Here is a 26,713-nt window from a genome sequence, read left to right as displayed (position 1 = left end):
GTATATATACAAGACACTGAGGGGAATACACCCCTGTAAGTATATATACAAGACACTGGGGGGAATACACCCCTGTAAGTATATATACAAGACACTGGGGGGAATACACCCCTGTAAGTATATATACAAGACACTGTGGGGAATACACCCCTGTAAGTATATATACAAGACACTGGGGGGAATACACCCCTGTAAGTATATATACAAGTCACTGAGGGGAATACACCCCTGTAAGTATATATACGAGACACTGAGGGGAATACACCCCTGTAAGTATATATACGAGACACTGGGGGGAATACACCCCTGTAAGTATATATACAAGACACTGTGGGGAATACACCCCTGTAAGTATATATACAAGACACTGTGGGGAATACACCCCTGTAAGTATATATACAAGACACTGGGGGGAATACACCCCTGTAAGTATATATACAAGACACTGTGGGGAATACACCCCTGTAAGTATATATACAAGTCACTGAGGGGAATACACCCCTGTAAGTATATATACAAGTCACTGTGGGGAATACACCCCTGTAAGTATATATACAAGACACTGAGGGGAATACACCCCTGTAAGTATATATATATATATATATATATATATATATATACAAGACACTGAGGGGAATACACCCCTGTAAGTATATATACAAGACACTGTGGGGAATACACCCCTGTAAGTATATATACAAGACACTGTGGGGAATACACCCCTGTAAGTATATATACAAGTCACTGAGGGGAATACACCCCTGTAAGTATATATACAAGTCACTGTGGGGAATACACCCCTGTAAGTATATATACAAGTCACTGAGGGGAATACACCCCTGTAAGTATATATACAAGTCACTGAGGGGAATACACCCCTGTAAGTATATATACAAGACACTGAGGGGAATACACCCCTGTAAGTATATATACAAGACACTGAGGGGAATACACCCCTGTAAGTATATATACAAGTCACTGAGGGGAATACACCCCTGTAAGTATATATACAAGACACTGGGGGGAATACACCCCTGTAAGTATATATACAAGACACTGGGGGGAATACACCCCTGTAAGTATATATACAAGTCACTGTGGGGAATACACCCCTGTAAGTATATATATATACAAGACACTGGGGGGAATACACCCCTGTAAGTATATATACAAGTCACTGGGGGGAATACACCCCTGTAAGCATATTTACAAGACACTGGGGGGAATACACCCCTGTAAGTATATATATATACAAGACACTTGGGGGAATACACCCCTGTAAGTATATATATACAAGACACTGAGGGGAATACACCCCTGTAAGTATATATACAAGACACTGAGGGGAATACACCCCTGTAAGTATATATACAAGTCACTGAGGGGAATACACCCCTGTAAGTACATATACAAGACACTGAGGGGAATACACCCCTGTAAGTATATATACAAGACACTGAGGGGAATACACCCCTGTAAGTATATATACGAGACACTGGGGGGAATACACCCCTGTAAGTATATATACAAGACACTGAGGGGAATACACCCCTGTAAGTATATATACAAGACACTGAGGGGAATACACCCCTGTAAGCATATTTACAAGACACTGAGGGGAATACACCCCTGTAAGCATATTTACAAGACACTGGGGGGAATACACCCCTGTAAGTATATATATATACAAGACACTTGGGGGAATACACCCCTGTAAGTATATATACAAGTCACTGAGGGGAATACACCCCTGTAAGTATATATACAAGTCACTGAGGGGAATACACCCCTGTAAGTATATATACAAGTCACTGAGGGGAATACACCCCTGTAAGTATATATACAAGACACTGGGGGGAATACACCCCTGTAAGTATATATATACAAGACACTGAGGGGAATACACCCCTGTAAGTATATATACGAGACACTGAGGGGAATACACCACTGTAAGTATATATACAAGTCACTGAGGGGAATACACCCCTGTAAGTATATATACAAGAAACTGGGGGGAATACACCCCTGTAAGTATATATATATACAAGACACTGAGGGGAATACACCCCTGTAAGTATATATACAAGACACTGGGGGGAATACACCCCTGTAAGTATATATACGAGACACTGAGGGGAATACACCCCTGTAAGTATATATATACAAGTCACTGTGGGGAATACACCCCTGTAAGTATATATACAAGACACTGTGGGGAATACACCCCTGTAAGTATATATACAAGTCACTGAGGGGAATACACCCCTGTAAGTATATATACAAGACACTGTGGGGAATACACCCCTGTAAGTATATATACAAGACACTGTGGGGAATACACCCCTGTAAGTATATATACAAGACACTGTGGGGAATACACCCCTGTAAGTATATATACAAGACACTGTGGGGAATACACCCCTGTAAGTATATATACAAGTCACTGAGGGGAATACACCCCTGTAAGTATATATACGAGACACTGAGGGGAATACACCCCTGTAAGTATATATACGAGACACTGAGGGGAATACACCCCTGTAAGTATATATACAAGTCACTGAGGGGAATACACCCCTGTAAGTATATATACAAGTCACTGAGGGGAATACACCCCTGTAAGTATATATACAAGACACTGTGGGGAATACACCCCTGTAAGTATATATACAAGACACTGTGGGGAATACACCCCTGTAAGTATATATACAAGTCACTGGGGGGAATACACCCCTGTAAGTATATATACAAGACACTGGGGGGAATACACCCCTGTAAGTATATATACAAGACACTGGGGGGAATACACCCCTGTAAGTATATATACAAGACACTGGGGGGAATACACCCCTGTAAGTATATATACAAGACACTGGGGGGAATACACCCCTGTAAGTATATATATACAAGTCACTGAGGGGAATACACCCCTGTAAGTATATATACGAGACACTGAGGGGAATACACCCCTGTAAGTATATATACAAGACACTGTGGGGAATACACCCCTGTAAGTATATATACAAGTCACTGAGGGGAATACACCCCTGTAAGTATATATACAAGACACTGAGGGGAATACACCCCTGTAAGTATATATACAAGACACTGAGGGGAATACACCCCTGTAAGTATATATACAAGACACTGAGGGGAATACACCCCTGTAAGTATATATACAAGACACTGGGGGGAATACACCCCTGTAAGTATATATACAAGACACTGTGGGGAATACACCCCTGTAAGTATATATACAAGTCACTGGGGGGAATACACCCCTGTAAGTATATATACAAGACACTGGGGGGAATACACCCCTGTAAGTATATATACAAGACACTGGGGGGAATACACCCCTGTAAGTATATATACAAGACACTGGGGGGAATACACCCCTGTAAGTATATATACAAGACACTGGGGGGAATACACCCCTGTAAGTATATATATACAAGTCACTGAGGGGAATACACCCCTGTAAGTATATATACAAGACACTGGGGGGAATACACCCCTGTAAGTATATATACGAGACACTGAGGGGAATACACCCCTGTAAGTATATATACAAGACACTGTGGGGAATACACCCCTGTAAGTATATATACAAGTCACTGAGGGGAATACACCCCTGTAAGTATATATACAAGACACTGAGGGGAATACACCCCTGTAAGTATATATACAAGACACTGAGGGGAATACACCCCTGTAAGTATATATACAAGACACTGAGGGGAATACACCCCTGTAAGTATATATACAAGACACTGGGGGGAATACACCCCTGTAAGTATATATACAAGACACTGTGGGGAATACACCCCTGTAAGTATATATACAAGTCACTGAGGGGAATACACCCCTGTAAGTATATATACAAGACACTGGGGGGAATACACCCCTGTAAGTGTATATATATACAAGACACTGAGGGGAATACACCCCTGTAAGTATACATACAAGACACTGAGGGGAATACACCCCTGTAAGTGTATATATATACAAGACACTGAGGGGAATACACCCCTGTAAGTATACATACAAGACACTGAGGGGAATATACCTCTGTAAGTATATACACAAAAACCGGACCTGGCATGACAGCAATGTCCTAGGACAGGTCTGGAACCAGAAGCACTTTTTTTTTTTTTTTTTTTTGTCATTGAATAATAAAATATTTTACAATTTTCTGATATACTTTGGCGAATTAGCAATATCTATACAGCAGTTTTTGGATGTAAATACATTGCCATTTTTTTAGGCAGATATTTAAAGCCACAATTAATTTAGCAAAATTGAATGTCCGATGTCCTATACAATGTACATGTGTTTGCAAAAATAAGTTCTAAAGTTCTACTGCAAATTAACCAGGACTAGTCCGGAGCGGTGTCTACGCTCCTAGGTGTGTCTATGCTCCTAGACTAGTCCAGCCAAGAGATGCAGCTTTTGTGGACTACAGAGATAAAGCCAGTAGTGCGGATAACGTTGGTCATGCACAAGGTGGCGTGATTGCAGCATGTGGTTGGACTAGTCTGGGTGAGTAGGGTGCCCTGCCATGTATATGACTGTATAACTAGTTTTTGCACACTTTTGGCTATCTATATGGGACTTCAAGAACATAACTGCACTGTAGGAATAAGGCTCTAAATCCATATGGTGGAGGTGTAAAAGTATTGGGGGACATGACAGGATCCCTTTAATGTGTATTTGCAACCTAGAACTGATGATTGGGGGTTCTTGCAGTTTTCTCAATGGAAATCTTTTTGTAACTGCTAATTTTCCCTGCATTTCTATTACGAGGAAAGTGAAGAATTAAAGGTTGAACTGTTATTATGGACTGTCATATAGGTAATCCTCTGGTTGTCTCTTCCAGTCATCTCGCCTGTGATGAGGAGCGAACAGAAGAAGCCAAGTTCTTAGTAGAACATGGAGCAAGTATTTATATAGAAAATAAGGACGAGAAGACCCCACTACAAGTCTCCCGAGGAGGACTGGGAACGGTGCTGAGAAGAATAGTGGAGGGCTAGTTATTTCTTCCTACATATAGGACTCCGGTGTCCATAACTTGTACATTCACCACCACATTGGTCTGTCTGAATATTCAGTAATTCCCACCATATTCTGCATTATACATAGTAACTAGTTTGGAAAGTTTTTACAGGGTCATTCCTTAATGCTACAAACCAACAGCAAGATCTGTACAATGCTTACAGCCTCCGGCCAATAGATATTGTCTTCACTGGTATTTATTCACTAATAAATGCAGAAATTAGTGGCCATCTTTACAGAAATACTTCGTTACTTCTCTTTAAATATAATGGTATCGATTCTATGCATATTAATGGCTGGATGAGATTGGGAGGAGGGGGTATATATATACACAACTATCTTTTTATAGGGAATAGGCAGCAGGTTTTTGCTATGTAATCTGATAGCAACAGGATGTAATGGTCGAGACCCTGATTGCAGCTGTGTGTCACTTGCTGTCATTTTGGTAGAATCACAGTTTTCTCTGCTGCAGATCTAGCAGTTCTCTAAATGCTGAGCCCAGTGTAACCCCGCCCATACCACTGATTGGCAGCTTTCTGTGTACATAGGTTGAAAGCTGCCAATCGGTGATGGGGGTGGGATCACACAGAACAAGTTGACCAGAGGGCACAAGACACCTAGTCCTTAGTGATAATCTCCTGCTGATAAAACACTGATTTTATTGACACAACAGCAACACAGCCTAATAAGTGACACATCACTGGAATCAGGGTCTCCGCCCCTACATAGTGCTGCTTTCAGATTACATGACAAAAAACAGGTGACAGACTCCCTTTAAGATAAGCAAAATGTACCTTTGCTAATCCTATGGTGAATGCATACTTGGAGTACGGGATTGCATATTCATCAATATTCAGTTGTAGTTCAGAATTGCCCCATTCATGAGAAGTAACAATCCAGGGTAGCTTCTAGGAAACTAGATTATAAGGTTTCATTGTCAAGACTGTCAAAAGACATTGGTTTAGTAATGAGCAGTCCTTGTGTGAAGCTGCTGAAGACTACAAGTTAATTAGAAGATATTTAGACTGGTTAGTTGTCTCCAATGAATACAAATATTAATGAGTCTTTGCAGCTAAGGGTATCCTCGCCTGCCCCCAAGTGTCCTCAATTTTGTGGGACAGTCTCAAGTCGAGGACAGGCTCCTGGGTATCGCCTGCCCTGTCTCACCCACAGTCCTAAAAGACAAAGGACCTTTAGTAGAATCATTAAAGATCTTGTCTCATGTTTGAAAGTTATGACCTATCAATAGGATAGGGGCAGGGCCGGACTGTCCATCTGGCAATCCTGGCTATTGCCAGATGGGATGGTACTTACACTGGGCCACTCTATCACTTGGTGTCGCCTGGTATCTTCAGCTGTGCCGCACCCCTTCTCCCACGAGTCCCACATGACCTTATTTTCTTCACATTCACGTTATGCACGTGAAGGATGAAAGAGGAGATAGTGCCTCAACCAGTCAGCATGATCATTACCCATGGACAGCCGGCATCACAGGAGCAGGCTGAGGTACGTAGCTTCCACAAACTGAAGAGCAGCAGCACGTTAGTGCAGGAACCCTCCCCCAGTCCAGCTGGTGAGAAGGATTTATTCCCAGTGTGCAGGAGGACATGTTAGGTGAAACGCTTGTCCTCTGTTTTGTCCAGCAGCTCCTGCCTCTGATCTGTTGCTCCCATCTTGCTACACATGATCTTTTGCGTGTAAACCATGGCGCATGACGTTACTGCCATGTTCCCCCCTACGTCCGCTGCCAGCCTCTGATTGGCCAGGGGTGTATATGGCAGCGTAGGGAGCCGGCGGGTCGCCTCCCTCACAATACATTTCAGCAGGATGTGTGCCGTTGTTGCGGGACCACTCCAACTCTGGGCCCCGCTGCAGCTGCACCGACGATATGTCCGCCCCTGCCATTACTGATCCCTGTGGCACCCCACTATTAATTGTGACCCAATCTGAGTGTGTTCCATTAATAACCACTTTGTTTCCTCCGAACCCAGTTACACATATTTTCCCCTGGTCCTATTGCTCTCATTTTATGTACCAACCTTTTGCGTGGCACCAGATCAAATGCCTTTGAAAAGTCCAGATAGACAACATCCACTGTGTTTCCCTGGTCCAGTCTCTAAGTTACCTCCTCATAGAATCTGATCAGATTAGCTTGCAGGACAGATCCCTCATAAACATATGTATATATTGGGAAATTAGGTTATTCTTATTGAGATACTCCAGAATACCATCTCTTAGAAAACCCTCAACGATGTTGCCCACAGTAGAGTTTAAACTTAACGGCCTATAAATTCCAGACTCAGATGTTGTCTCCTTCTTGAATATTGGTACCACATTTGCTATGTGGCTTTAATGCTACTGGGTGAATCTTACGCTGGTGGATGTGGACCTGCTGCGCCACGAGCCGGGCTTACCCTGGAGGAACGTGACTAGGTGTCTACTGGGTCTTCACTAGAGCCTCTGGTGGTGAGGATAGGCTGGGCTGTCGGTAGACACCAGGTACCACTCCAGGGCAGTCCCCGGGACTGCAGCATCAGGCCGGAGGGTCAAAGGCGCGAGTACCAGGTACAAGGGCGAAGACCAGGACGAGGTCTGATGTCGGGGCAGGCAGCACAGGTTCAGGATAGAGAAAGTGATGCTACAGATTTCAAAAACTCAATGCATTCCAAATTCTTTAGTGTTAAAAAAGGCCCAGGGGTGTGAGATTTACATACATGCCAGATCAAAAACATGCAGTGATGTAGACAGTCATCTGAAACACGTTTGCATAATTTTTTAATGTTTTTTAGGGATGAAGTTGCGACTTCCTTTCTCTATTTTCGCACAATAAAGTATTGCTTTTAATAGTGATCCAGCAGCAGAATCTTCTGTTTTTTGCTTCTGCCTTCCTCTCGCCGCATTACAAGTCTCTGTACATGGATGTTCTTATGGCTGAGCTGACTCTTTTATTGCCTTTTTGATTATATACATGTCATCCACTTTACTGGAACTGTAATACGCTTTATTATGTTTGGGGTTTTTTGCATCCATATATGCAGCAGAACTTAGCCTGAATGAGTGCGTCTCATACTAAGATGCAGTAGCTGGTTGTTAGGTGAAGATAGGGAGGCGGTTATAGAAGTTATCATATGCTGCACAGTTTTTCCTGGGGAGGGCGAGGAAAGTAGTTTGTTTGTTTTTAAAATAGCAACCAGGGGACAGGGATTTTTGAAACTGGAAAACTCCTTTAATGCTGCAACCTGTGCTGCTTCACTGCAACTCACACTGTAAAATCAATCAATCAGTAAGGATTTAGGCCACTTTTACATGGTGATATTTTGCATCCGTATTTGTTCACAGATGTCAGGAGTGAATCCAAAACATAGAAGAGGTGAAAGTGATTCAGTTATTTTTCTGTGTTTGTTTCCCTCTGGTTTTTAGCTTACAAAATACTGAAGTAAATTACTGCCCCAAATACTCACTGTGTGAGTGAGGTGAGGAAACTGCTTGTAATACTGTAATATAAGTCCTTATTCCAAGGATGAGCGCACACTTGCAGGTGCTGTGCTGTAATGCTTGTCTTCTCTGCTCCATCATACTCCCCAGAACAGGAGCAACCCCTGTGGCAAAACTGCTGGCTGCAGATGTCCAGACATATGACTTAGTGATGTATGATGGACCCCGAGTCCCAAACAAAATGAATCAGACAGAAGCACACAAAATAAGCGCACAAAGCATTGCAATTAGGTGTCAAACGTTCTCAACTTTATTTAAATTTACATGACACCGAAAAAGGCACAACCCCCGACTCACGAAGAGTCACCCTCCAGCACTCAGGAGAGGAAAACCCCCTGTGGAGGAAACATCTAGGGAACCATGGCTGGATGATTGCCCTTCCCTTGGGCTTAGAGAGTTAGTGCCAATATAATACCGATTTTTAGAATTTGTACAGTTTACCAGATTTACATAGAACGACATAAATATAGATTATAAATGTGATAAACTGGATGTGGGAGAGATCTGGCTGCGATATCTGTCACCACATTGACTCCTAGAACGAATTTAGCTGATCTGATAGCCCAGGTGGATGTAGCATTTCTCTCTTGCAGATCCAGGTCTGCCTCTCAAGAAGTTGGACACTCTGTTACAGTTGGTTATGGATAACCCCTGATAGGATAAATATCCCCTTCCTCCTCCCCCTCCCAATTTATCACCCATTAAAGTCATAGATCCGTCCATAAACTCCCAAAAGAGAGAAGCTCTTTGTAGAGGGTAACAGAAGGGAATCCTGGTCTAGGGACCCCCCTCTGTTACCTTCCCCTGCCCTGGGGGTGTCTAAAGCAGACACCCACTTTCCCTGCTAGAACCTCCAAATTACACCAAGGTTGGCACATCACGTGGGGTGGTCAAGCTCAAGGTCCTCATGCGCATCAGTAATGGCGCTGATCGTGGCAGCGCGGCATTCTTTTATGGAATCTTCTTTATGATGTGTTTATGACCTCATAACAGTTGTCATGGTTACAGGGTCTATTACTGATGTAGGGCCCCAGTATTAACCCTTTCATCATTGGTAATTTGCTTTCATTATAGAGGTAAATATTTACACTTGTTCCCAAGCAGGAGCCTTATCATTATGGCTTCCCTTAGGCACAGTAAGAAATACAGATTAAACTTGAAAGTTTTTCAGGAGTGTTTTGCACTTTTTAGATCCAGAAATTGGGCTTAAAACTAGCACTTTACAAAGAAAAAAATTAAGAGGAAATTACTTGTAAAATAATATCATAGGGAACTACATTTCAAGCATTTTCTTAATGCACATTCTACATAGTTATATAGGTTGAAAAAAAGACCTAGGACCATGAAGTTCAAACTATCTTCAAAGTTATACATTTTCTATTGCTAGATAATTTGTAACTCACAATGTCATGTTTTCATAAAAAAGTATCCAGCCTTTGTATAAAAGCTGCTATAGTGTCGGCCATTACTACTTCTTGTGGTCGACATTCCACATTCTGACTGTAAAGAACCCTTTCCTATTTAGCTGCCAGAATTAGTCATCAGAAGCACATAACCCTTAATACCATGTTTTAGCTTAGATACAAGACATACAGTGGGTAGGGAAACTATTCAGACCCCTTTAAATTTTTCACTCTGTTTCATTGCAGCCATTTGGTAAATTCTAAAAAGTTTATTTTTTTTTCTCATTAAAGTACACTCTGCACCCCATCTTGACTGAAAAAAAACAGAAATGTAGAAATTTTTGCAAATTTATTAAAAAAGAAAAACTGAAATATCACATGGTAATAAGTATTCAGACCCTTTGCTCAGACACTCATATTTAAGTCACATGCTGTCCATTTCCTTGTGATCCTCCTTGAGATAGTTCTACTTCATTGGAGTCCAGCTGTGTTTAATTAAACTGATAGGATTTGATTTGGAAAGGCACACACCTATCTACAGTGCCTACAAGTAGTATTCAACCCCCTGCAGATTTAGCTGGCTGACACATGCGGAATTAACTTGGCATTGTGACATTTGTACTGTAGATCAGCCTGGAAGTGGGAAATACACTGCAGCAAATTTTGTTTTTGTTTTTTTTTGTTTTTTTGAAAACGTTAAAAGTTAATTCAGAGTGTCATTTATTATTCAACCCCTCAAACCACAAGAATTCTGTTTGGTCCCCCTAAAGTATTAAGAAGTAGTTCAGGCACCAAGAATAATGAGCTTCACATGTGTGGATTAAAGATCTCTTTTGCCAGCCTTTTCTGACTATTTAAGACCCTCCCCAAACTTGTGAACAGCACTCAGACATGGTCAACATGGGAAAGACAAAGGAGCATTCCAAGGTCATCAGAGACCAGATCGTGGAGGGTCACAAGGCTGGCAAGGGGTACAAAACCCTTTCCAAGGAGTTGGGCCTACCTGTCTCCACTGTTGGGAGCATCATCCGTAAGTGGAAGGCTTATGGAACTACTGTTAGCCTTCCTGGACAGCCTTTGAAAGTGTCCTCCCGTGCCGAGGCCAGGCTTGTCCGAAAAGTCAAGGCTAACCCAAGGACAACAAGGAAGGAGCTCCGGGAAGATCTCATGGCAGTGGGGACATTGGTTTCAGTCAATACCATAAGTAACGTACTCCACCGCAATGGTCTCCATTCCAGACGAGCCCGTAAGGTACCTTTACTTTCAAAGCATCATGTCAAGGCTCGTCTACAGTTTGCTCATGATCACTTGGAGGACTCTGAGACAGACTGGTTCAAGGTTCTATGGTCTGATGAGACCAAGATCGAGATCTTTGGTGCCAACCAAACACGTGACGTTTGGAGACTGGATGGCACTGCATACGACCCCAAGAATACCATCCCTACAGTCAAGCATGGTGGTGGCAGCATCATGCTGTGGGGCTGTTTCTCAGCCAAGGGGCCTGGCCATCTGGTCCGCATCCATGGGAAGATGGATAGCACGGCCTACCTGGAGATTTTGGCCAAGAACCTCCGCTCCTCCATCAAGGATCTTAAGATGGGTCGTAATTTCATCTTCCAACAAGACAACGACCCAAAGCACACAGCCAAGAAAACCAAGGCCTGGTTCAAGAGGGAAAAAGTCAAGGTGTTGGAGTGGCCTAGTCAGTCTCCTGACCTTAACCCAATTGTAAAGTTGTGGAAGGAGCTCAAGAATAAAGTCCACATGAGACACCCAAAGAACCTAGATAACTTGGAGAAGATCTGCATGGAGGAGTGGGCCAAGATAACTCCACGGACCTGTGCCGGCCTGATCAGGTCTTATAAAAGACGATTATTAGCTGTAATTGCAAACAAAGGTTATTCCACAAAATATTAAACATAGGGGTTGTATAATAATTGACCCACACTTTTATGTTTAAAATTTAATAAAATTCAACTGAGCAACATAACTTTTTGGTTTGTAAGATTTATGCTTCTGTTCATAAAACCTACTCTCGTTTGCAGTTTGAAGGCTCTAACTTACTTGCATCTTATCAAACCAGCTAAATCTGCAGGGGGTTGAATACTACTTGTAGACACTGTATATAAGACCTCACAGCTCACAGCGCATGTCAGACCAAATGAGAATCATGAGCTCAAAGGAACTGCCCAAGGAGCTCAGAGACAGAATTGTGGCAAGGCACAGATCTGGCCAAGGTTACAAAAGAGTTTCTGCATTACTCAAGGTTCCTAAGAGCACAGTGGCCTCCATAATCCTTAAATGGAAGAAGCTTGGGACCACCAGAAGTCTTCCTAGACCTGGCCGTCCAGCCAAACTGAGCAATCGTGGGAGAAGAGCCTTGGTGAGAGAGGTAAAGAACCACCCCAAGATCACTGTGGCTGAGCTTCAGAGATGCAATAGGGAGATGGGAGAAAGTTCCACAAAGTCAACTATCACTGCAGCCTTCCACCAGTTGGGCCTTTATGGCAGAGTGGCCTGATGGAAGCCTCTCCTCCGTGGAAGACATATGAAAGCCTGCATAGAGTTTGCTCAAAAACACCTGAAGGACTCCCAGACTATGAGAAATAAGATTCTCTGGTCTGATGAGATGAAGATAAAACTTTTTGGTGATAATTCTAAGCGGTATGTGTGGAGAAAACCAGGCATTGCTTATCACCTGCCCAATACAATCCCAACAATGAATCATGGTGGTGGCAGCATCATGCTATGGGGGTGTTTTTCAGCTGCAGGCACAGGACTGGTTGCAATTGAAGGAAACATAAATGCGGCCAAGCACAGAGATATCCTGGATGAAAACCTCTTCCAGAGTGCTCTGGACCTCAGACTTAGCCAAAGGTTCACCTTCCAACAAGACAATGACCCTAAGCACACAGCTAAAATAACAAAGGAGTGGCTTCAGAACAACTCTGTGACCATTCTTGACTGGCCCAGCCAGAGCCCTGACCTAAATCCAATTGAGCATCTCTGGAGAGACCTGAAAATGGCTGTCCACCAACGTTCACCATCCAACCTGACGGAACTGGAGAGGATCTGCAAGGAAGAATGGCAGAGGATCCCCAAAGGCAGGTGTGAAAAACTTGTTGCATCATTCCCAAGAAGACTCATGGCTGTACTAGCTCAAAAGGGTGCTTCTACTCAATACCGAGCAAAGGGTCTGAATACTTATGACCATGTGATATTTCAGTTTTTCTTTTTTAATAAATTTGCAAAAATTTTTACATTTCTGATTTTTTTTCAGTCAAGATGGGGTGCAGAGTGCACTTTAATGAGAAAAAAAATGAACTTGTTAGAATTGATTAAATGGCTGCAATGAAACAAAGAGTGAAAAACTTAAAGGGGTCTGAATACTTTCCGTACCCACTGTACTTGTAAGGAGAGATGAAAAAGATAATGGGGGATGGCCAATATATACTGAGGAACTCTACAGAACATAAAATATAAGCAAAAAAGAAAGGGAAGAATGACTGCACATCTATTCTTAGACGTATTGTAACCACTCTTTTAAAGATGGTTACAGCCGCTAAAGGGGTTTTTCACCCCAAAGGAAATTTCAGCGAGCAGTACAGCTTACAGAATAACTGAGTGTGTGCAGTATATACAATGTTAGGAGTCAGATTACGGAATGTGCAGTATATACAATGTTAGGATTCCGCTCTGCATGTCGGTCGGTTGTCACTGCAGGAATGTGATTTGCGCTAAATTGTGGTCATGTTCTGACTAGATTTTCACCTGCTTTACTCAGCAGAACATTGAAGGAAGATGATGAGAATCTACTTAGCACATAACTGCAACTGTGGAAATCACGTACGGTTACTTGACAAAGCGGTGGAAAGCCGTTATAACGGCTGCAATCGGCCCTTTCTCCTATTCAAGATAATTACTGAAGTCAGTATCTAGTAAAGATAACAGCCCATAGTCTGCAATGTGTACTGGTAATGAAATGGTACGGGTATGTGCACACCATAAGTATTTGCTGCAGACATTTCTGCACCAAAAACGTGTCTCCTCACAGGAAAATCGCCTTGATATAGCTGCAATTTTTTTCTCGTTCTTTAGAGTGGGTGAAAAACGCTGCAAAAATGGTGAAAGAAAAAAGACGCTGCAGACATGAAACTGCTTCGAATCTGCAAGGAGAAAATAAGCTGCTTTTCCATTAGATTTCAGAAATCTCATTCACTTTTCTGGTACTATCAAACAGTGTTTTTGGGATTATGGAGCTCTGAATTACAAATATGTCCATCCCTCCAGTTTAAAGAAATTAACATTTTCATGAAAGCAAATTTATATTTTACATTATGCCAATTCAGTTTTGTCTGTCGATGATAAAGTACAGCAATTTTTATTTTAAAAATGTGACATGTGGGTTATGACTGATTTGGGTACAAGTGCACCAAAATATTTCACATTCGCCACGCATCGGGTGGGCCTGTGTGCTCCCAAATTCCATGGCTGAATTTCAGTTCCAGTCCGGCCCTGGATAGGGGATAACTTCCAGATTGCTGGAGGTCCGGCTGCCAGGATTCCCACCAATCCCCTGAGAATCGAGCTCTTAAGAGTCCCGTCTGAAGGGAGCAGTGGTTAATCATATGCTCTGCTGCTCCATTCATTCTTATAGGGTGCCGCAGACCAGCCAGGTGCAGTGCTGGCTTATGTCCAGCGGTCCCATTAAGAATGAATGGAGCATCAGTGTGCATGATCCATTCACACGAGGCTCTTCAAAGCTCCAGTTCTATGGATCGATGGGGGTCCTAGGAGCCGGACCCTCAGCGATCTGGATGTTATCCCAGTGTTCCACAACTCCAGTCCTCAAGCGCCACCAACACATCATGTTTTCAGGATTTCCTTGGTATTGCCATGTGATAATTCCATCACCTGTGTAATACTAAGAAAATCCAGAAGTCCCGATCTGTTGGTGGCTCTTGAGGACTGAAGTTGGGGAACACTGCACGGTGGTTCAGTGGTTAGCACTGCAGCCTTGCAGTGCTGAGGTTCTGGGTTTAAATCCCACCAAGGACAACATCTGCAAGGAGTTTTTATGTTCTCCCCGTGTTGCGTGGGTTTCCTTCAGGTTCTCCGGTTTCCTCCCACACTCCAAAGATATACTGATAGGGAATGTAGATTGTGAGCCCCAATGGGGACAGTGCCCATAAATGTCTGTAAAGCGCTGTGGAATTAATGGCGCTATATAAGTGAGTAAAATAAATAAATAAATAAATACTGCCTTATTCACACCTTCCAATCCCTTAACTTTTTTTTTTTTTAATTGGAGAAGATAACTAATCCAGCCAGCAGGTGGCAGCAGTCAGTCAGAAATCCACACAAATATGGAGAAGGTGCAGAGCATTCACACTCAATCCAAAGCCCACAATTGTGGCATGGCAGCGGCCCTGATCACTCAGCCTCATTTTTGATATCCTGACTACAAATGTTTTTTTCTATATATTTTTTTTGTTCTTAATTGGAGCATTTAATCGAAAAGCAACTATTTGCTTAAAGGGAATCTGTCTGCAGGTTTTTGCTATGTAATCTGAAGACAGCATGCTGTAGGGGTTAAAACACAGATTTCAGTGATGTGTCTCTTATCAAGCTCCATGGTTTTGTTTACTTGCAATGATCATCTTAGCACCAGTAGATTATCAGGACACAGCAACACAGCCTGGTAGTCTGACTCTGCCCCCTCCTGTGATAAGCGGCTCACTGTCTATAGACTGTGTACACTTAGAGCCTGGTGGGGGCGGGGTTAGCTTCCTCAACTCTGCTTCATTGCTAAATCTAAAAACTGATTGTGTCAGAGCAGTGGTACCCAGTAAGCTAAGTGATACATCATTGGATTCAGGGTCTCTGTCCCACATCAAGCTGCTCTCAGATGAGGTAACAAAAACCTGCTGACAGATTCCCTTTAAATCAAGTTTGCTGACACTTTCTGTTCTGTGCAGATACTTTTCAGCAGTTTTATGATCATTAGTCAGGATTAAATAAAAAGGTAACCGCTATTTATAGCTAACACAGGATCCACCATCCAAAATAGGCCACGGTCACTGCTCACCACCTCCTCCTCTGCACAATGATGGCTGCACAGGACATGCCTAAGGAAATCTGCCATTGCAATCAGTGTTCATCGTCAGAATATTGTGCATATGTCACAAGTAGCTGCAGTAAAACAGATCTCGAAATGCTATCAGCAGCCCAGACAGGATAGCAGCCTCCATAATCAAGTACAGAAAATAGAATAAATTAGGTATAATAATAATAAAATTAATGTAAACAAATTTAGAAAAACAATGTGATTTCACTTATTTAAAAAAATAGAATTTCATTTATTATCACATACATACAGAAATGATGTACAGTTTATGTACAATAAGCTAAAGTGTTTTTTTTGTTTGTTTTTTTTGTGAGAGAAAAAAAAAGTTCATCCTTCAGACAAAAAAATAGTCCTCACTCAGCTATATAAAGAAAGCAATGTTATACGTGTCGATATTCATTTATTTTTGGTTCTTAAAGAAAAAAAAAATAGGCTGTTTTTATTGGGACAGTCACATCATGGCCACTGAAAGGAGAAATTCCCTGCTAAATGGACTTGGTGCCACATTTTAGTATATGGTAATGTATTTAAACTGGACTATCCATTACTATATTTACCTTTACCCTGCTGCAATTGGTCAAATAATAGCATCTCATGTCTAGCTAATCTCTACAGCAGCTTCATTCAAAATAGGAAAAATGCAGCAAAAAATATGACTGGGCCATGTGAAAAAGGATATTCACGGGCTAGAGATTTGAGACTGGCATACTGTACATTGTGGTTTTCACAGAGTTTGCTGCATCGGTGTGTTTAGATCTTAGTCTCCCCAAATCTCAATCCCATTGAGAGCCTAAAGGCCCCGTCACATTTAGCGACGCTGCAACGATCCCGACAACGATACGACCTGTCAGGGATCGTTGCTGCGTCGCTATGTGGTCGCTGGTGAGCTGTCAAACAGGCAGGCTCACCAACGATCAGGGGAGCAGCGACATCGTGGAAAGAATCTTTCCACGATGTCCTGCTCCTGGTTACCAGCCTGCTGAAGCAGGAGCTGGCTGGTAACTATGATAAACAGCGGGTTCCTAGGGCCACTATGCTACAGTGAGTGGGAGGTTACCGCTCACTTTAGCAGGCTCGTAGCCATGATAAACAACGGGTTACTAGGTGCGCGTGTGCCCCTAGTAACCCGCTGTTTATCATGGTTACCAGCCTGATCGCTGCTCCTGCTGGTCACACACAGCGATGTGTGCTGACCAGCGGGAGGGCAACGACCAAAAAATGGTCCAGGACACTTTGCAGCGATCAGCGACCTCACAGCAGGGGCCTGATCGCTGCAAAGTGTCACACATAGCGACATCGCTGGTGAGGTCGCTGTTGCGTCACCAAAACCGTGACACAGCAGCGATCTTTCTAGCTATCTCGCTATGTGAGACGGGGGCTTAAGGTTAGTCCTCAAAAAGCGGGTGGATAAACAAAAATACAGAAATTATGATAAACTCCAAGCACTGACTAGACAAGAATGGGCTGTCATCAATCAGGATTTGGCCCTGAATCTGATATCCAGCTACCAGGACAAAAGGCAGAAGTCTTGAAAGCTAAAGGTCAACACTGTGCTTATTTAGTCTTTACATAAAGTTGATGTATTTGTTACTAAGTTTGCAAATTGTCTCTTCAGAGTGGAAGAGTACTAGATCTCTAGTGCCACCTATAGGAAGTAGCGATCCTAAAAGTCAATATCGACTCTCTAAAGAGCCTTGTTACATGATTTAGGATTAAAGCCTAAACCAAAATCTCAATTTGCAAAAGTCAAATCTGCAAAAGTGACGGCGTTTTGTACAACAGAAATGTTACTCCAGTCTTTGTCATAAACTGGAGTAACATTTCTGCCATGGGCCTCTTTAATGAATTTAGCGCATCTTATTCCAGCACAGCGCTAATGAATCAGGGCCAGTGTTTTTGTCAAAAAGTTCATACAAATTCATGTGTAACAAAAAGTCAGTACCAATCAAAGTCTGCAATGCACAACACCCTCTAACAAAAAACATTCCGTATGTTCACAGTTCATTCATCAATATTTATTCTTGTATCTCCTGTTGAGTTTAGAAACTCCAGTGTCCAGCAGAACCTAAAGTTGCATAGTTTCAGTAGCCAGTGATAAGACCACTGATCATAATCATTGGCCGAAAAAATTTCAAAAGTAATTCAAGTGTATTTTTTATTTTAATTACAATCATTAGTACAATCTTGAAAGACATGTAGAGAATATAATTACTTGTTGATTGCTTCAATTATAAGACATAAAGCATTAGTGAAATCAGAGTTATGATAACTAGTGTACTACAAAAACATCCAAAACCTCTGCACACTCGTGTTTTCATACAACTTTCGTAAAAAACCTATGTATATTTATCGCTCAAATTGCTATTAGTGTGTCATCACGACACAGTTAATGGAATTTTATTTTTTCACTTTTTTTTTTTCCATAGGTAAGTGCAGAAAAGATAAAGCAATGGAAAGTTCACAATCTGTAAACAATACAAGAAAATAACAGAAATCTTTTAAGAGAAATTTTTCATACATTCATAATGAAATGTCATAAGATTACAGATGTCCGTTCACAATCAATGTAAAACCATATAAAGAATCAACAGCCAATACATTAACTAGCAGAAAAAAAGCCTATTGAGTTTTAACAACAAAATATCCTGCGTTTTGAAATGTCAGAAAAAGAAATCCAGTATTTGGTTATCAAATCTAATGTGAATTGTGTTCCATACTATGGCATTTACTTAAAAAGGACTTAAAATGGGTCGTCTTCTAGTGGACAACCCCTTTTGAATGCCCCCAATGTGCTGAATAAAATAAGGAAAAAGCAAACTTACCTCCCAGACCGAGGGCTGCAGCCTTCATATGTGTCAGAGCAGATGTCCTCTCTGATGGCATTGTGAGGGCTGCAGCCCATCAGTAATCACTGATGGGTTGCAGCGATCACGTGACATATTGTCACAAGATCATCAGGAGACTGCTCTTGGAGTCTGGGAAGTAAGTATGTTTTTTTTCTTTATTTTATTCAGCACACTATGGGCATTCAATAGGCGTTCTCCAGTGGTGTACAACCTCTTTACCAAATGTTCCATGGTGCAGTTGTATTCTCTCTGTAGTATTTCTGGAAAAGTGAGTAATTATGTGTTTAGATATAATTTTTTTTTTTTCTTTTTGCAATGCCTAATCTCTTAACTGTTAGGATATATGAAAGTACAGTTAGTTCTGAGTTATGCATCTAATCCTAATGAAGGAAGGCTACCGCAGGGTCACATGGCCACAATCCTAATGAAGGAAGGTTACCGCTGGGTCACATGGCCACAATCATAATGAAGGAAGGTTACCGCAGGGTCACATGGCCACAATCCTAATGAAGGAAGGCTACCGCTGAGTCACATGGCCACAATCCTAATGAAGGAAGGTTACCGCTGGGTCACATGGCCACTGTCCTAATGAAGGAAGGCTACCGCAGGGTCACATGGCCACAATCCTAATGAAGGAAGGCTACCGCTGAGTCACATGGCCACAATCCTAATGAAGGTAGGTTACTGCTGGGTCACATGGCCACAATCCTAATGCAGGAAGGTTACCGCTGGGTCACATGGCCACAATCCTAATGAAGGAAGGCTACCGCTGGGTCACATGGCCACAGTCCTAATGAAGGAAGGCTACCGCTGAGTCACATGGCCACAATCCTAATGAAGGAAGGCTACCGCTGGGTCACATGGCCACAATCCTAATGAAGGAAGGCTACCGCTGGGTCACATGGCCACAATCCTAATGAAGGAAGGCTACCGCAGGGTCACGTGGCCACAATCCTAATGAAGGAAGGCTACCGCTGAGTCACATGGCCACAATCCTAATGAAGGAAGGTTAGTGCTGGGTCACATGGCCACAATCCTAATGAAGGAAGGTTACCGCTGGGTCACATGGCCACAATCCTAATGAAGGAAGGCTACCGCTGGGTCACATGGCCACAGTCCTAATGAAGGAAGGCTACCGCAGGGTCACGTGGCCACAATCCTAATGAAGGAAGGCTACCGCTGAGTCACATGGCCACAATCCTAATGAAGGAAGGTTAGTGCTGGGTCACATGGCCACAATCCTAATGAAGGAAGGCTACCGCAGGGTCACATGGCCACAATCCTAATGAAGGAAGGTTACCGCTGGGTCACATGGCCACAATCCTAATGAAGGAAGGCTACCGCAGGGTCACATGGCCACAATCCTAATGAAGGAAGGCTACCGCAGGGTCACATGGCCACAATCCTAATGAAGGAAGGCTACCGCAGGGTCACATGGCCACAATCCTAATGAAGGAAGGCTACCGCAGGGTCACATGGCCACAATCCTAATGAAGGAAGGCTACCGCTGAGTCACATGGCCACAATCCTAATGAAGGTAGGTTACTGCTGGGTCACATGGCCACAATCCTAATGCAGGAAGGTTACCGCTGGGTCACATGGCCACAATCCTAATGAAGGAAGGCTACCGCTGGGTCACATGGCCACAGTCCTAATGAAGGAAGGCTACCGCAGGGTCACGTGGCCACAATCCTAATGAAGGAAGGCTACCGCTGAGTCACATGGCCACAATCCTAATGAAGGAAGGTTAGTGCTGGGTCACATGACCACAATCCTAATGAAGGAAGGTTACCGCTGGGTCACATGGCCACAATCCTAATGAAGGAAGGCTACCGCTGAGTCACATGGCCACAATCCTAATGAAGGAAGGTTAGTGCTGGGTCACATGGCCACAATCCTAATGAAGGAAGGTTACCGCTGGGTCACATGGCCACAATCCTAATGAAGGAAGGTTACCGCTGGGTCACATGGCCACAATCCTAATGAAGGAAGGCTACCGCAGGGTCACATGGCCACAATCCTAATGAAGGAAGGCTACCGCAGGGTCACATGGCCACAATCCTAATGAAGGAAGGCTACCGCAGGGTCACATGGCCACAATCCTAATGAAGGAAGGCTACCGCAGGGTCACATGGCCACAATCCTAATGAAGGAAGGCTACCGCAGGGTCACATGGCCACAATCCTAATGAAGGAAGGCTACCGCAGGGTCACATGGCCACAATCCTAATGAAGGAAGGCTACCGCTGAGTCACATGGCCACAATCCTAATGAAGGAAGGTTACCGCTGGGTCACATGGCCACAATCCTAATGAAGGAAGGCTACCGCTGAGTCACATGGCCACAATCCTAATGAAGGAAGGCTACCGCTGAGTCACATGGCCACAATCCTAATGAAGGAAGGTTACCGCTGGGTCACATGGCCACAGTTCTAATGAAAGAAGGTTACCGCTGGGTCACATGGCCACAATCCTAATGAAGGAAGGTTACCGCTGGGTCACATGGCCACAATCCTAATGAAGGAAGGTTACCGCAGGGTCACATGGCCACAATCCTAATGAAGGAAGGCTACCGCAGGGTCACACGGCCACAATCCTAATGAAGGAAGGCTACCGCAGGGTCACACGGCCACAATCCTAATGAAGGAAGATTACCGCAGGGTCACATGGCCACAATCCTAATGAAGGAAGGCTACCGCTGAGTCACATGGCCACAATCCTAATGAAAGAAGGTTACCACAGGGTCACATGCCCACAATCCTAATGAAGGAAGGTTACCGCAGGGTCACATGGCCACAATCCTAATGAAGGAAGGCTACCGCTGAGTCACATGGCCACAATCCTAATGAAAGAAGGTTACCACAGGGTCACATGCCCACAATCCTAATTAAGGAAGGTTACCTCAGGGTCACATGGCCACAGTCCTAATGAAGGAAGGTTACCGCAGGGTCACATGGCCACAATCCTAATGAAGGAAGGTTACCGCAGGGTCACATGGCCACAATCCTAATGAAAAAAGGCTACCGCAGGGTCACACGGCCACAATCCTAATGAAAGAAGGTTAACACAGGGTCATATGGCCACAATCCTAATGAAGGAAGATTACCACAGGGTCACATGGCCACAATCCTAATGAAGGAAGGCTACCGCTGAGTCACATGGCCACAATCCTAATAAAAGAAGGTTACCACAGGGTCACATGGCCACAATCCTAATGAAAGAAGGTTACCTCAGGGTCACATGGCCACAATCCTAATGAAGGAAGGTTACCGCAGGGTCACATGGCCACAATCCTAATGAAAGAAGGCTACCGCAGGGTCACATGGCCACAATCCTATTTAAAGAAGGTTACCACAGGGTCACATGGCCACAATCCTAATGAAGGAAGAATACCACAGGGTCACATGGCCACAATCCTAATGAAAGAAGGTTACCTCAGGGTCACATGGCCACAATCCTAATGAAGGAAGGTTACCGCAGGGTCACATGGCCACAATCCTAATGAAGGAAGGCTACCACAGGGTCACTTGGCCACAAATGCATAGTAACTGTCTACTTACAGCATAAGATAGGGAGAAGTGTAATGTGATGAGGTGTAGGGGTAATAAAGGCAAATAGGGTCCTATTTGGACATAAATTGGATATATTCAAAAAGGAGGTCAATTATTTTCATTATCAAATCCTTTAGTTGGTGTATTCCCTTGTTAAACCAATTGCTAAAGTTTGAGTACAGAATGTATTGTTGGATTAAAGGGATTATCCAGGACTATTTAATTTTTTTTACTATGGGTCTAAGAACTAACAGGCAGGTAGTTGGTAATTACCTGCCTGTTGTGCCCGGTGCTGATTCTGTGACTTCTGGTGACGTCACGTCGACAGAGCAGCAGCTTCTCTTCTGCTGCGCTGCAGGTGAGCCGGCTGTCAATCAGCATGATGTCGACAGTCACACCTTGTGGGCAGAGCGGAAGAAGAGGAGCTGCTCTGTTGATTTGGAGCAGCTACATCGCCAACAGGAGCGGTCAGTTGCTTCTGTTAGCAAGTACCTACCTGTTAGTTTTTGCGCCCATAGTATAAAAAAGAAAACGTAAAGCCCTAGCCAACCCTTTGCCTGTAGGGGTATGTGCACATGGCATCTTTTTCAGGCAGATTCGTCATGGAACCCGCCTGAAATAGCACTTAGTAGATCTTGAAAATAATGAACACATGTACTGCAGTGTCAAAATGACTTGCTGTGGATATGTTCCTTTTTTGGTAACTTCTTATAACCTCTTCAGGCTTTAAAAGGCAAAAAGAAGTGACCTGGCCATTCTTCAGTTGACTTCCGCTTGGAAGTCACCACTATCTTATATGTAAAAAAAAATTTTAAAAAAAGAGTCGGCTGCAAAGCCACCCCAAAAACTATCAAAAAGACGTCAAAGACGACCCTTCAGGAAAACACAAATAACATCTTCTTGAAGCGTCTTTTTTAAAAACAATGTGGTTATGCCAGCATCTATAAGACTAGCTATTGAACCCGTTCTACGCCAGGGTGGTGAGCATTTTTATTGGTATATGGTCTCCATCCTGGTATGTGCTGCCCCCCTCCTGGTATTTGTGCTGTCGCCATCCTGTCCCCACCATCCTATACTGGTATGCATGGCACTCCTCACCCCCAATCGTGGTATGCGTGGCACCCCTCACCCCCAATCCTGGTATGCGTGGCACCCCTCATCCCCAATCCTGATATGCGTGGCACCCCTCACCCCCAATCCTGGTATGCGTGGCACCCCTCACCCCCAATCCTGGTATGCATGGTACCCCATCCCTCATCCCTATCCTGGTATGTATGGTATCCCTCATCCTGGTATGCATGGCACCCCTCATCGCCCCAATCCCGGTATGCATGGCACTCCTCATCGCCCCAATCCCGGTATGCATGGCACCCCTCATCGCCCCAATCCTGGTATGCATGGCACCCCTCATTGCCCCAATCCCGGTATGCATGGCACCCCTCATCGCCCCAATCCCGGTATGCATGGCACCCCTCATCGCCCCAATCCCGGTATGCATGGCACCCCTCATCGCCCCAATCCTGGTATGCATGGCACCCCTCATCGCCCCAATCCTGGTATGCATGGCACCCCTCACCCTGGTATGCAGGTCCCCTCACCCTGGTATGTGTGGTCTCCTCACCCCCCAATCCTTATATGCGTGGTCCCCTTACCCCCCAATCCTTGTATGCGTGGTCCCGTCACCCCCCCAATCCTTGTATACGTGGTCCCCTCACTCCCCAATCCTTGTATGCGTGGTCTCCTCACCCCCAATCCTTGTATGCGTGGTCCCCTCACCCAGCAATCCTTGTATGCGTGGTCCCCACACCCCCAATCCTTGCTTGCGTGGTCCCCTCACCCCCCAATCCTGGTATGCGTGGTCCCCTCACCCCCCAATCCTGGTATGCATGGTCCCCTCACCCCCCATTCCTGGTATGTGTGGCCCCCTCACACTGTACGCACATACAAAAAAATAAACACTTATACTCACCTTTCTTCTCTGTGCTCCAGCGCTGCGGTGTCCTGTTCTGCCGGAGGCCGGGGGAGGAGTTCGGCGCCGGAGCACCGCACTGTCCGGCGCCATTTTGCTGAAGACACACTGCAAATGTGTCTTCAGTAAAATGGCGCCGGATAGCTCTATGAGCATGCGCCGATCCAACGCCTCACTCCTGCCCCGGTCTCCGGCGAAGAGAGGCGCCGCGGCAACGCTCCTCCCGGTCAGGTACGTATGTAAGTATGGCGCCGGAGATCGCGGTATGCCTACGCATACCGCGATCTCCGGCGCCATACACTCCTCTTACCTGTAACGGCTGGATGCCTGCTTCTGTCTGGAGCCAGACTGCGCGTCATGCATGCACAGTCTATAAAGGCTTCAGACAGAGACACACATCTCCCGTTATAGTATAGATGCCATGTGCACATCCCCAAAACCTTACAGACAATGTGACTCTATTTCTACTCAGGGTTTACAGTTATCATTTGTCCACCAATTTTTAAGGTGGTCTACAATAACTGCATAATTATAATTGCCCCGTAATTCTCCATGTTGATGAGTAAGTGCAGTATTTTTAACAAAACTCTAAGGCTATGTGCCCACGTTGCATTTATGAAGCAGAAAATTTCTGCTGCATAAATGCAAGTCCTCTCCCGGAAAAACGCATGCGGAATTCCGCACGCGTTTATCGCGCATTTTTCGCGCGTTTATCACGCGTTTTCCACATGCGGAATTGCCTTGCGTTTTTTATGCATTGGACAAAGGCAATTCCGCTTGCGGAAACGCAAAATTAAATGACATGCTGCGGATTTTTGAACGCGGCATAAACGCTGCGGAAAAATCCGCAGCATGTGCATAGAACTTGCGGAATCCCATTGGGGACCATGGGGTGCGGATATACATGCGTTTTTCAAGCGTTTACGCTGCGGAAATTCCGCAGCATATACGCTTGAAAAATGCTACGTGGGCACACAGCCTAACTCTTTGTTGTTTCTACACAAATTGCAGAATTACTTTTTTGTAGGCAAGCTAAAGTAGAAGTAATAACATTTTTTTGACCATATGACCATCTTGGTTGCGGAGATGTTCCCTACCCGTGATATGGGAAATTCAGGGCAGTTTTGCACTTCTTTTGGATAGTTTAGGTCAAATGGACTAAAACCAGTCTTACATAAGCCTTCAGGAGGAAAGGTTGGAGTCATTCCGAGGCATGAAATGGACCATGGGCTGCGGGTGTAATTGTAAGTCCCGAGACAGGACATTTCTCTTCTAAATGCAATTTATATCATCAAAAGTAAAAATCAGGGCATATGTTTTGTAATGTGTATGTGGCTCCAGACTTATTGCTGGAAAAAGTTTTATAATACATTTTTTTTCACCGAGAAACACATTGAGTGGACAATCCAGAGTATCTTAAAAAAACATATGTGGCCTTATTTATTAACATTACTAAAAAAAAATCAATTCCGCCCACTACACCGACCTAACATATCACCCACATTTTTTACTATGCAGGAGAACATTGTCAACGCCATTACCTGCATTTCCTGTAGCTTTACCAGTCCTCATTGTACGGCTATACATTGAAATAAAGTTACACTACACAGCATTTACTTAGCGACTTTGCTGACTTTGCTAGGTAGTTTCTTAATCATCTCTTCAATATGCATAAACCTTTCCAACAAATCTTAAATGCAGTTAAAAAAAAACAATCTATAAAGCCAATAATATAAAATATATAAAAAATGATGAATGATAGATATCCCTTTTCGAGCAGGTTAATATGAGTTTTCCCACAAAAGACATTTATGGCATGCTATAAATGTATGATAGTTGTGGTTCCCCTAACCACTGATCCACCCGCTTTGCTGTTTCTGTAACTGCTATAGCCTAAAATTGTGGACACAGCTGAGAAAATGTGCAGCCATCTCTCACCGAATCAGTGGTCATATTATGCTATTATGTCATAAATGTGTTTTGTGGGAACCTCCTTAATACAACTACAGTACGTTGGCTGGGGTTTGCAATTTCATGGTTGTTTATGTGCAGATAAATCTAGATCTTAGCCGTAAAAAGCATTTTACACTGCAGGATCCTCCACTTCACCATTGGCAGCTGCCGCATTTTCAGGCATGTCTTGATACACTCTGGTTTCTGGAGGCTCAGACACCACAAGGTGCTCCCGGGCCGGCTCCTCTGCTGCGGTCTTTCCTCCTGCGCTGGACATTGTTCTGGTAATGAAACAATGATAAATTAGATTTTGTAC

The 26,713-nt window shown here is 43.8% G+C and overlaps 2 protein-coding genes across 3 annotated transcripts in view; one reads left to right on the top strand and one right to left on the bottom strand.

Moving 5' to 3' along the window:
* PSMD10 (proteasome 26S subunit, non-ATPase 10) overlaps positions 1–7,466 on the top strand; it is a 35,001-nt gene extending 27,535 nt beyond the window's left edge. Inside the window, exon 5 of the mRNA XM_073641116.1 lies at positions 4,880–7,466. Within this exon, the coding sequence (XP_073497217.1) occupies positions 4,880–5,033 (154 nt within the window). The 3' untranslated portion in view covers positions 5,034–7,466. The remainder of the gene's footprint in view (positions 1–4,879) is intronic.
* Positions 7,467–19,215: 11,749 nt separating this feature from the next.
* Positions 19,216–26,713, bottom strand: part of VSIG1 (V-set and immunoglobulin domain containing 1) — a 44,461-nt gene continuing 36,963 nt past the window's right edge. The window contains exons 7-8 of one of the 2 annotated variants that reach the window (XR_012247466.1): positions 25,424–26,678; positions 19,216–25,032 (exon numbers count right to left, since the gene is read on the bottom strand). Coding sequence is in view for 1 of the 2 variants with exons in the window: in XM_073641110.1 (XP_073497211.1) it covers positions 26,528–26,678 (151 nt within the window). In the remaining variant the exon portion in view is untranslated. Of the gene's footprint in view, positions 26,679–26,713 lie in introns of both variants that reach the window. The other variant, XM_073641110.1, reaches the window with a different exon arrangement.

Source organism: Phyllobates terribilis, unplaced genomic scaffold (assembly GCF_046119375.1).
Source record: "Phyllobates terribilis strain yellow unplaced genomic scaffold, ASM4611937v1 Scaffold_7__3_contigs__length_470593459, whole genome shotgun sequence".
Taxonomy (NCBI): Eukaryota; Metazoa; Chordata; class Amphibia; order Anura; family Dendrobatidae; genus Phyllobates; species Phyllobates terribilis.
Note: the sequence above shows the minus strand (reverse complement) of the source record. Positions and strands in the feature narration are given on the sequence as shown.